Raw genomic sequence first — 12,856 nt, 5'->3', positions numbered from 1 at the left:
TGTCATTTCTAAGGCGAAAGCTACAAGCTATATGAGACGATAAGGAGTAGAATACAGTTAATGGAAAGCGAACCCCCAGCTTCCCCTATCCATGAGTATTTCCCCCCCACGGGTTTTTCAGGAATGTGATCCCCAGGGCTGGCTGGAGAGCGAAGGCTGTCACACAATGGGAAAGTGGAGTACAATCCTGTCCTGAAAGAGTATGACTCCATCACCACTTTTGAAAGTTGAGCTCGGGCCAACCTACGTGTTTCCTGAAGACTTCTACGTGCGGCCCCAGAGCGTGAGGGTCTGCGTCCTTCACAAACCACACCACGTCGTCCACGGTCCAGGTGGAGGGGTCCTTGCTGGGCGGGGGCTTGGACTCCTGCGTCTCTGGAGACGGACTGTAGGCTGAGCAAAGACAAGGGGGCCTGAGTCTCACCCTCACACGCGCACACTCCCATTCAACTGCCCAGTTTGGTGATCCAAACGATTTAACAGGGTATGGGATAAGGTTGCACTGTATTAAAATATTACATATGTAACACAAGCAGTACGAACAGTAAAGACGGAAAGATCGAATGACTTTTAAATCTCCAAACTTAGGTTAAGAAACATTGCTTTTAGAATGAGCTGTGACCAGACTCATATCCTACAAAATCACATACAAACGGCATAAAACAGGCTTTTACATGGCTGCTTCTTAACAGAAAACATCTGTCAGCACAACTGAGACTTCATATGTCAAGTAATCTACATCATCTGAAGTAAGTTGCATTGAAGGTTTCCTCTCTTTTACAAGTCCAGTGCTCCTCCAAGCCAGAGAATGCTGATTTAATCGATTTTGGCGATACTGATTTATTAAACGTTTGCGATTCATTTTGTTGGTCTTGATGAAGACGACACTTGCAGTGACTGTTCTACAACAGTGCCTGTGCACACCCCGGTTCCATTATTACCACTTCTGTTTCCTTCCTGGAAGGTGCTGGGGCTGGACGTCTGCCTGCACGGGCCTCCGGAAAACTGCTGGCAGGAGCGATAGCCATAAGAGGGCTTGGGCGGATAGGGAGAGCTCATGGAGTTAAACGCAGAGTCGCTGGGGTCCACCGAGTACCGCTTTGAATCTATGGGGTCAACTAGGTAATCTTCGGGCATTGAAGTCTCGGCTGTTTGGGAACAGAAAGAAAAAATAACAAGGCCCTGAATGTTAACAGAGATCGGCTCCAGCAGAGATAATAAATTGCAGGTTTGCCTCAAAACCCATCAGACAATTTCTCCAGCAGACAAAATCTGGAAGGCTGACCTTGCGATGCCTTTTGGAGTGTGAAGAACTTCCAGTTATTTATTTACTTAGGACTAGAAAGCTGTGCTGCCAGCTGACAGGAATTCAGTTAAGTAAAACACCCTCATAGTCAGAAGAACACATCCTGGGTATAACGTGTCATGGAACAAACTAGGCTAATTGTTTTGGGCTGCCTCAGATCTTATATCATTTACTTACAGGTGGAAATTCTCTAATAAACACATGAAATTTGGTGCCATGCAAGAGTGCCGTGCATAAAGAACCCTTGGCTACAAAGGCTTTATATTAAATGCAGCCAGTAATACAATTTAAAAGCTTCATTTAACATTAGCTTGATTTTTTAAAGAACCTATCTTAAGGATCTTTTTTCAGGGGCATATTTGTAAAGCAAAAATAACAATGTTAAAAAAATAACAGTACTACTAGATCACACAAAGAGATACACAACAAAGAAATGCTCTATGTCAAGAATGTTGAATATTGTGAATACTGAATATTGTTATAACACATTTTCTAGGACAATAAGGGAAACTGTATTCATAAAGCCTGTGAATGCTATTAAATGAGCAATAATCATTTTCTCGAACTGTCTAAATTAAGACTATGACTGTAAGCAATTTTGTTTTTTCCCCTCTCTGCACACAGCATACAAGAAGTGAGACCTTTGTCTGAGAAACCTGATTTAGTTTTCTTTAATTTGTGATGAACAAATGTTTTAATGGAAAACAGAAAACAACAATCAGTAGATACTGGTCCTGCTCCTAAGGGGTAAATCTCTCTGTAAGCATAGACAGGGATTTCAGTTTCCCCACAGACAACTACTGTACACTGGAAGTACATTTGTGCTGTAAAAGACACGGAAAAAAGTCATTTTTTCCAACACATATTAAAGATTATCAAATTGATCTCTTGTGGTAAGGTCTAGCCAAACTTAAAGAACCACTTCCCCACTTTTCCATGAGATTACATGCATCACAAAGGTAATTTCAGAGGAGCGAGTAAGCAATTGGGATCTAATTGTCCTCAACAGATGTTTTTATGCAAGCAGAAAGATCAGGGTCCAAACTTACTGTGAATGCAAACAGCTTGTAAAATGAAAAACTGCTGTTCTCTTCAGAAATACTGCCAAATCAAATCATAGATACGAAGATCCAGAGGCAATTACCAACGCATCTAAACCATTGATGCTAGACGCCGCCTTCTTGTCTCCAACTAGACAAAGCACTTTTTATGGGCCCCATAAAGCAAGCCAATAACGTGTATGATGTTGTGAGATTATTAATCACTGAACAGGCATAATAGGCCACAGAGAAAGGCGGCATTAGCTACCACAATGCTGGCATTTCAGTACTGTTAATGCCCATGCCACTGCAAGTCTCAACAAAGTGTCATTTTAGTGCATCTTTTCATTAAAGCTTTATTAATATTTCATAACATTTGGGTGCATTCCTATTTCTGATGTATAAATGCTAAAAGCCCATAAATACCTTCTCTGCTGCTCAAAAGACTGTTAGTAAGCAGACAATGTGCACTGGTCTGGATATATAGTACCTATCAGTGAATATTCGAGGCAGAGCAAAATTATAGAGCCATTTGTAATGGATTTTTTCAAATAGACATAATTCAGAAGCATATATCATTAATATGCTGGTGTACCAGAAGAAACGGGAACTTCTATCACTGTACTGACAAAAAATGCATCTTTTTTGATTATGCCATTTGTAGGAGCAGATTTCCTTTATGGAATCTCATAAGAGAATACTGGCAGATATTTATTAATGACCATTTTTTTAATAACAAATAATTTTATAAGAAGTGTAGGATTTATATAGAATTTTCAGAAACCTGTTATAAGAATCTGTAAAAATGTAATTGTTATCCACCTTTGGGAAATAAATGTAATGGACTTTTTTCATTAGTAGGGCCTTATTACAATATCCCCAAGGTGCCCAAAATATAGGCAATCAGAAGACCTTTTTGGTATGCTTCACCCAGAATCTTTATCTGCAAAGAAAGGTGATCATACAAGGCATACTGTATACAACCAATTTCAAAAGCAGTCTAAAAACACAGAAGATTAAAACAATCCAACTGAAAGACCTAACTTGATTGCAAAAAAGAACGCATAGAGAGAAGGGTCAAGCAAATCTAAAACTCAAATGTCATTAATTCCCTCCTCTTTTTCAGAGAGCTATTGGTGCTGCAGTAACTAAAAAGGACATAAAATGAAGCCCTATCAATGTCACAAATGGCAAACACTCATTCCTGTGTGCTTTAAGCTGTATGCATTCAACATGTTCCCCAGTATCAGCTACCCAAGCCTTTTAAACCCCAATATATAATAAAAAGGTGGTGATAATACCTTGTCTACGACAAGCCACAAAAGCAGTGTGCCTCTCAGACCTGATTCTGCCCAGAGTGGGGTGGTTTCAGTGTGTATTCCAGGGAGATCACTGCGGGGCTCATGTGCACAGGAAGTTTACTTGCGTGTGACTAGATCACCACAGCAACCAGACGCTGGGGCGTCTGAATACCTTGAAGCATCATCTGGCAGCACCCTGTCCTCTGAGCTCAGCTGCAAATTGCTCACACCACTAACATGGCACATACTGTGTGCAGGGAGACTGGAAACACACAGACTACATCTACTGCACAGTTTTACTGTAGCAAACAAAGTCAGAAATGCGGCTGCCATGTCTTGTCAAACTAACTTCCGTTATTTTTCCGTATTTCAATGTTTCTTCTTCCTGAGCTTCAGATTAAGTATTAATGAACTATAACAACCTTTTTCAATTTTGTTGGTAACTTGCTTCCAACCAATGTCACCTTTTGCTCTCCTGGCTTCAGGGAGTAAAACCTGTTTGTGGAGACAATCAAAGACACAGGATACGATGCTGCATTTGTCTACAGTACATTACATACGTTATCGGCATACTAAGTGTTTGCCCAGTCTAGAATTTAAAAGTGAAGTTTTCTTGAGTTTACATTTTCAGATTCTACAGCGTTTGCCAATTCTCCTTTTCTGGCATAATATGCAGACTTAATACCAGAGTCCAGATCATTGATATAAATTAGAGAAAACAATGGACCTTGCACAGATCTCTATGGCTCTCCAGTACTTCTATCACCCTGAGTGGAGAATTCATCCTTTAAAATACAATGAAATTATGAATATGTCTGAATAAGCATTGTCTATGTTGCGGGGAATGTGATGAGGAAAGTTTGGCATTTTCTGTTTTAGCGACACTTAATTATTCCCCAACCAGTATTACTCCAGTTGTGCTATATACAGTATAATGACAACAAGTAGAATAAAATAACAGCTGCATATGAAAAGAACAGTAATCTACTGCAGTGCACAACATGAGGTTCCTATTGTTTAACACGATTCTTTTTGATGAAAGTGAAGATTAAGTATTGGGTTCACAATGATCAATCAAGCAGACATTGGCAGGAAAATCCAATGTTGTCTTCTATTAATAAATTGGGAAATGAATTGTTCCTTGCTATTATGTTTTATTCTGCGAGTCACTGAAAAAAAAAATTACAATAACCCCTTATTTGATACAAAAGTGTGGCAGTAAACAGGTGAGTCACTTGTTTTTATTTCTTCTACTTCAAGCAGAACAATTTTTTTTTTTATAGAATAAGGACAATCATCTAAAGAATAACATCTCACGTTTTCCAAAAGCTTTCCGAAACAGAAATAATAGGGTGTAAATCAATTTGGTAGAATGAGTGAATATTCTAAACGCCTGGGCCTGAAAGCAGGGACTCACAGAATGAGGCAGAAGAGAGGCCAGAAGATAGAAGATAAAGTTAAAAAAAGTCATAATATTCTCAGGATATGGTACCTCTTAATCAATTTCTTCTACCAAGAAGTGACTGAATAACTCTGAATATAGCATGACAGTAATTACAGAAATTATATTCTTCCATTTTACATTCAATTTAAATGTCAAGTAAATACAAGTAGTCATTAGGTCACAGCATTATCCATTGCTGCCTAATTGAAAAGTTAAATAATTCCCGTTCTCTCAAAGTATGCATACATGCTAGTCATTTTAAGCGTGACTAATGTTTTGAATTAACATGACATTTAAGAAGGAAATGAATTGATTTCTATATAAAGTTCTAAATCCTTTTAAAAAGTGTCAATAGGACTATGGATGATGTAGTGAATGCTTTGGCTGTGGTGGGTTATACTGTTTGGGGATGACAGTTCCTGTCTCACTTGCATTCCCAGGAGGTTGTGACGAATGACCTGCTGCCCTCAGTCACCTGACCAGTTGGGGGAAGATGATTGGTCAAGTGATTTACAAACGAGGAAACAGTGGCTTTCAGTGGTCACTCTGCATCTGTCACCTGGTGATCCACTGTAGAGGATTGCAGCAGTGGGAGAAGGAGCCCATGAATGAGCTGTGGAAGGACGTTGAGGGGAACTGTGAGTCTTTGTGACAGAGTAGTCTTTTGGAAATAGTTTTGAGATAAGAATCGTGATAGAGAGAGACTGTGACAGGGAAGCTGGTAAGCAGCTTAGTTGCCTGGTGTGTACAGTGAGGGACTGAAAGATGTCCACTTAGTAAAAGCAGTGCTTCAGTTTTTATTTTGTGATTTTGATTATTTCCTCACCCATAACAAATAAGGCAGGCTTTCTACCTTACAGCTACATTTTTGTCTTTCCACCCAATTAAGGATTGAAAACAAAAATCGATTTTTTCTGAATTTGTTCTTCTCCACCAAAAAAAGAAACGCTTTTATATAGTGTCTTGCAAAAGTATTCACATCCTTGCACAGCTTTCACGTTTTGTTGCTCTAAGTAGTTATAAGACCTTGAAGTAGCAATTAATATTTGTTGAATACATAACCTACTCCACACATTCAAATCCAGAAACAAAAATAATTATCGTGAAAGAATAGTTTTCAGAACCCTTTGCTGAAGCAAACCTAGATTTGTTTAGGAACACAAAATTACAGTACCTTAATGAACCACATAATTAGCTGACTGGCGACTGTCCGTGTGCAATAAAAGTGGTTCACATGATCTCAAAATAAAAATGCTTGTCTCTCTGGGAGACAATTTCAAGCAAAGACCATGAAGACTAAGGAGCTCTCAAGTCAAGTCCGGGACAGACCAGGAGAAGGGTAAAAAAACATCTAAGTCTGAATATCCCTATCAGTCCCACAGTCTTCATAATCATCAAGAAATTGAAGAAGCATTGTACCACCCAGACACTTCTTAGATCAGACTGTCCCTCCAAACTGAGCAGCTGGGCAAAGAGGAAACTGGTATTAGAAGCCACTTTGAGGTCAGCAATGACTCTACCATGGCATTTGCAACAAACTCCACCAGAGCGATCCTGCAAGAATGTGGTAAAAGTCCAAACTCGAACTTGTTAGTCTAAATGCCATGCCAAAGAGTTACGTTAGACCAAAAACAACACATCTCCCATTCCACAGCATCCCTATATTCAAGCATATTCATGCCTACTGCCAGAAATCGTGGAAGCAGCATTATGTTACAATTCTGCTTCTCATCAACAGGGACTGGGAAGCTTATAAAGACTAGTTAGAACATAGATGGAGCAAAGTACTGGCAAGTCTTAGCTAAAAACCTGTTTCAGACCAAAAAATGGAACAAAAATTCACCTTTCTGCAGGGCAGCGATCCAAAGCACAAGGCCAAAACAACACTGGTGTAGCTTTAGAATAAGAAGTGTAAGTCCTTAAGTGGTCCAGCCAAAGTCCTGACTTGAATCATATTGAGAATCTTTGGAAAGTCTTAAAACTTGCTGTTCCTGAGAGATCCCCTTGAGAGTACTTGAGCAAATCTGCCAAGAAGAGTAGGCAAAAATTGCACCAAGCACGGGTGCAAAGTTTGTAAGGACTCAGCTAAAAAGACTTGCAGCCCTAATTGAGGCCAAAGGTGCCTTCACAAAATATTGAGCTCACTGTAGGGTTTGAATTTAGTGTGTCTGGTACTCAACGTACAATATTTTTGCTGACATTTACTGAATCTTATCTTACCCTTATTTTTCAGCTTGCACACTAAGGGTTTAAATAACATCTTAAGTTTAAATGTTTAAAAACGTGCATCACTTTGTAATTTCACAATATGGGACACCACAGGAGGGGTCCCGAACACTCTTGCAATGCCCTGTATTTGGAAGTACCACATCCTTTTTCCTCTAGTGCGGCAAGTGAATGGTAGAGGTACCAATCTCAGGGAAGTCACACCTCTTACAGGAAAAGCAACATGATAAACATCTGATCTATCACTTCTGCTATGGCACTCCTACACACGGCTTCGGCACTGCTGCCAGGGTAGAAACAACCCCGATTCTCAAGGGCCATTTACAAAGCCATTCTGGAAATAAAAGTTCTAAAATAAATGTTGGTGTTTCAAAGCCCTGAAACGTTTAACGACGCAAACAAAGGAACTGCGGTACGACTCAGCTCTTGCTATAGTCTTCTTGCTTTAGTTTAAAGATACAGAGGCAATAGCCAAGAGAATGTCAATTACTTTAAAATAAACTTCCATTTTGACCAAAAAAACTATCCTTAGTAGTTGTAAATACTTCATATTTCACTGCATCAACACCATTTCTAACTTCTGAAAATTACTGTTGTTAACATTTTTTTAGCATACTTTTCCAGAAAACCTCACAGTGGTTCAGTGCTCTCTGATCTACTGCTGCCACCATAACTGACCAGAAAACAAGTCATTTAATGACAGTTGCTTTATTAATGATATTGAACCAACAGTGACAGATAATGATTAATGTGATGTCTAGCTTTGTCAAGAATGGATACAAGGAGTGGTCAAGTACTGAAAGCCAGTTGCAAAAAACAACCAATCACACAATCTGTTTAACCTTAATGATTCAGTTCCAGTATTATTGTATTTATTTCAATCGTTACCTGTTGATATCCCCCCCCAAAAAACAAAAACAATTTATAGAATAGGATAAGCATATTTCAGTTTCATTTGGAATGGAAAGAAGCCAAGAACAAGATATGCTACATCACAGCAAAATAAAGATAGATAGAATCTCAAAGACTATTATTATGCAGCACAATGCAAGCCCCTGGTCTATTGGTGTGATGATAAAATGATAGCCAAGTGGAAAGACATAGAGACTAGATAAAAAAAAAAAGAACCCAGTCCAAGCTATTATTGGTGATCGAACCAGATTTCAACATGATCAATTAGATTCCTTTACTGCATTTACATTAAAAATATGGTTTAAAAGTTGTTAAAAAATTAAAATGAAAAAAACAGATAAGGGTATTGAGGTGGTTTGCTTATGATTCAGCATTTGTGCCAGGTATACTTGATTAAAGATTTAAACAGTGAGCTCATAGAGCAATTTCCTCATTCTGTACAATAATGAAAAAGGGAAATCTATTCAGTTTTCAGACTCTTAAAGATAAATAGGGTTTGGCAAACCAGGACTTTTTCCGATGCTTAACAGATGCGTCAGTACTTTATAAAAGAGATCAAGGAACATGATTCAAATGCTCAACTAAATCAAGTCATACAGATCATTATCCAGGGTTGCAATAAAGGCACTAGTAAAATGGTATCAACACTGTATCAGGGTATAAGGAGCTCTAGAAAAGAAAATACAGATAATATTAAGACAAAATGGAAAGAATAAGTAAATATTAGTTATCATCCTTCGGATGAGACGTTAAACCGAGGTCCTGACTCTCTGTGGTCATTAAAAATCCCAGGGCGTTTCTCGAAAAGAGTAGGGGTGTAATCTCAGCGCCCTGGCCAAATTTCCCATTAGCCCTTACCAATCATGACCTCCTAATAATCCCCATCTATGAATTGGCTTCATTACTCTGCTCTCCTCCTCACTGATAGCTGTGGTGAGCGTTCTGGCGCACTATGGCTGCAGACGCATCATCCAGGTGGATGTTGCACATTAGTGGTGGTGGAGGGGAGTCCCCATTACCTGTAAAGCGCTTGGAGTGGAGTGTCCAGAAAAGCGCTATATAAGTGTAAGCAATTATTAATTATTATTACAAATATTGCCATCACTAGCGAGGTATGGGAGAATATGTGTAAAACACAATGCACTTCCACAAACTCCAAAAGATGGCGGGAATTTTGCTGGAAGAATTTAACTCGATTATTCATAACCCCAAAAATACAATCATCTCGACTTGGTTTGCCACAACCCTGTTGGAGAGATTGTGATAATAGAGATACAGGACATTCCCACATACTTTGGCAATGTCCATAAATCCAAAGTCTTGTTCAGTTCTGTATCTGGGTAATCTGCCTGATGAAGTTGTGGAATGAGATAAATACTTGCTAAAAGTATTCTTGGCAGAAAGTAAGAAAGCTATAACTCGTAAATGGTTACAAAGAGACCCCTCAACCAAAGAAAACTGGATTGTTATTGTTTCAGAGATTTATGAAATGGAAAAACTAACCTTTCAGTTAATACTCCAGAAGGACATTTTTGAGAGATACTGGGAGAGAATAACTTTACGCATTATACCCTCTGTAAAGATGCAAAAGTATGATACATAACAGACTAATTTAAACTCATTTATATTTGTAATACTCGAGCTGACTGGCAACTCTTTTTTTTCTGGTTACCTTGGTATGTTAAAAAACAATACAAAAACAAAAGAAAAAAAAACTTAATGATTCACATATACATAGCTCATAAACAAGAATCATATTTGAAACAAAAATAAATAGTTGAAGCACTAAAGTCATTTTGCAAAGAAGCAAGACAAAAGAATGTTTGAGTGATCCCCTTCTAAACTTGTGATCTTTGTGAAATCCCCCACCCCCAACTCAACTAAGGGTTTAAGCGAATCGACCCCCTTAACTAAAATAAATGGTGCAGCAGTTCAAAAACCTCATGTTCCTTGCCCTGGTAACCCCGTCCTTAATAAGTGCCTGTTAAATTCATGAAAGAGTAACAAAAAATCTATATCCACAGACATCAAGGTCTTAAAAGTGGATTATTCACAGACAGAATAGGCAACTCAAGAAAACCTTATTTACCACTCATATATTATGTGTGCCTTTTTGGTTTTGCTTGGTGAAAAGAGCAGCGACAGTTTATACACACAGGATTCCATTCAATCAGTAATGTGATTACCTTTTTATTTTTCGAAATAGTGCCTTACTACAGTACATATGCTCAAAGCCTTAAATGTGTTTTTACTATGATTGTTACGTGTAAGGAGAACAAGAAACTGTAAGCACAAAAATACCAAACGCAAATACCAAATCTGCACCTTTTCACTTCTTCCTGCAGCTTTTGAACAATCTTTAAATGAAATTAAATCATCCTCATACACAGCTGACCAGAATATCTGATTTCTCCTCCTGATTCAATGAAAATGAAAGTCAAGCATTGTACACTACACTGAGCCACTTACAACTCTGTCAGTGTCTGATCGACACTAGTCAGCTAACATTTCTATACTTCTTTCTGTCTATGTCAGATCGTACTGCAAGGACATTACAGCCAGTACACCTGCATAATGTTCAGGATGCTTCACAGAAAAAAACATTTTTAATATTTGTTTACGGCAATCACAGAGACAGAAATATTGCTCTCATTGTAGAACCCTAGAAATACTGAGGTTATTACTTTTTGTTCAGAGTTTCCAGCTTGATGAACAATCTCAGGGTAGTGTCTGATCTTTCGGCTTCTTTTGAATCAACAAGCTTTTGGCTGCATGAGCTGTGGCTGCGGGCTCGAGGAAGGGTGCCTTCAGGCGCAGTGACAGCTGCGTGAAGGGAACGGGCCTGAGCAATTCTCTTGCAGCAACAGCCGGCTCTCGCGGTCTCTGTGGCAGCCCAGATGCGTGCCAGCTGTTGTCAGCAAGAGGAGGCCCCCGTGTGGTACCAACAAGGTGGAAACAGTTAAGGCGCAATTAGAACAATTCACTGACCAGCCCACATCCATCATTTCTGTCGGAGTCGCTGTTAAATCACGAAAGCTCGCAAACCGTGTAGACAAGTCAAGCCTTCGCTTTCTTTTCGCACGCGGTGGCGAGAGTTGTTTTTGAAATCACAAAGACGTAGTGAAACATGCCCCTGTGAGGGAACAGCGAGAACGCCTTTGGGCTGTCAGACAGTAATTCCCACTGGCCTCTGCATGTTAAGAGCCCCATGGCAACAAGAAAAGGATGAAATCCCCAGTCTGGATCCTAAATGGCAGAATAGTGAAAAGATCATTCTTACCACACAATTTAGCTTTAACCATTCATAACCACCTAATTGGTGAAATTCAGTCCAAATTCAGGTGTTTACCAGCTCAAAGCCAGCAGAATCCTTCAAATGGAAGCACACCAGTAAAATTCAAAACCATCACAGAGTGAAGAGAATTAGAACCGTTTGGAGAATTGAGAAGTTTTGATTGCAGATTTACAATCTAACTTCCAGACTGGGGAATAAAAAGGATATGAAAAACAAAGGTCCAGTGATCATGAAAAAAGACGCGTTCATTGTAGTGTCAAATTTCAATTAACACTGGAGCGAAACAGAAGCCAGAGCAAGCGCTGGAGCATATTTTCAGTTTCAGGGCAGAATCAGACTTAAAATAATGGATCTCTTTAATCAGTTAAAATTATGTTTCTTTTTTCAAGCATGCAGCTGTTTTTTATTATTTAATAAACACTACTAGGAAAGATGGAAAAAGCAAAAAAAAAACATTAGACTAATAATGTACATACTGGAGTGCGAATTTCCCTCAAAGTACTTCTCAGAGTGGTAGGAGGCGGCGTTGTGCTGTATGAAAGGCTGATCGCTGAAGAGATTTTCGCAGTGCAAACTGCGGCACAACTTCTTTAGGAACCGCAGCACATAGCCAATACTGTTCACTACAGGCAGACTCAGAAGGTGCTGCTTCCCATCAAATGTGGCTGAAAACAAAATGACAAAAGAGTTTGAATGAGCCGGTCAGAAATAACAAACTACTTCAAAAAGGCCATTTTCAGAAAGAAACCAAAGAGGGAAAAAAAATTCACAAACACAGTGGGGCACTCTTTGAATAGCACTGTTGGAATAAAAAAAGAGACATGTTAAACACAAGCTCAGTTATGACTAGCAAACCAAAACAGATTATTGTGCCAGTCATTAGAGAACAGGAGACAAACCTAGGAACAGATCTGCCATGCAATTAAACCGATAGCCTGAACAAACTGAGCCATGGGATTCTTATCTGTACTCATTTCATATCCAGAACCGCAAAGTTCGACTATCACAATACCAGGTGATACAAAAAAAGAGTTCCGACATTCAGTTCTAGGTTTATTGGTGAGGCCAGACACAGGTGTACATTAAAATGCAGAGAATATTTGCAATGACTGATTAATGGCTCTTGACGAGCAATACAAATAAGAGCGAAGGGGCCGATTGTTATCAGACCCCCTGCATGTCACCTGTCAATCGCAAGCTTATTCACATGCAGATTTCGGTTCACATTGTGCAATCAGCTTCCTAAGGAGATACATTATAAAACTGCTTACACTGGCTCATTCACAAAACGCCTGGTCTGCATTCCAATTGTTCAGAAAAATTAACAATTAC

At 39.1% G+C, this 12,856-nt stretch overlaps 1 protein-coding gene across 9 annotated transcripts in view; it reads right to left on the bottom strand.

The window, feature by feature from the left end:
- Nucleotides 1-12,856, bottom strand: part of scml4 (Scm polycomb group protein like 4) — a 70,901-nt gene that overhangs the window by 5,972 nt on the left and 52,073 nt on the right. For all 9 annotated transcript variants that reach the window (XM_015350580.2, XM_069178628.1, XM_015350557.2 and 6 more), the window contains 3 exons: nt 12,001-12,189; nt 942-1,148; nt 248-393 (listed from right to left, as the gene is read on the bottom strand). In XM_015350580.2, the coding sequence (XP_015206066.2) occupies nt 248-393; nt 942-1,148; nt 12,001-12,189 (542 nt within the window). The remainder of the gene's footprint in view (nt 1-247; nt 394-941; nt 1,149-12,000; nt 12,190-12,856) is intronic.

Source organism: Lepisosteus oculatus, chromosome 2, assembly GCF_040954835.1.
Source record: "Lepisosteus oculatus isolate fLepOcu1 chromosome 2, fLepOcu1.hap2, whole genome shotgun sequence".
Lineage (NCBI taxonomy): Eukaryota > Metazoa > Chordata > Actinopteri > Semionotiformes > Lepisosteidae > Lepisosteus > Lepisosteus oculatus.
The sequence above is the reverse complement of the archived record's forward strand: the minus strand, read 5'-3'. Positions and strand labels throughout refer to the sequence as shown.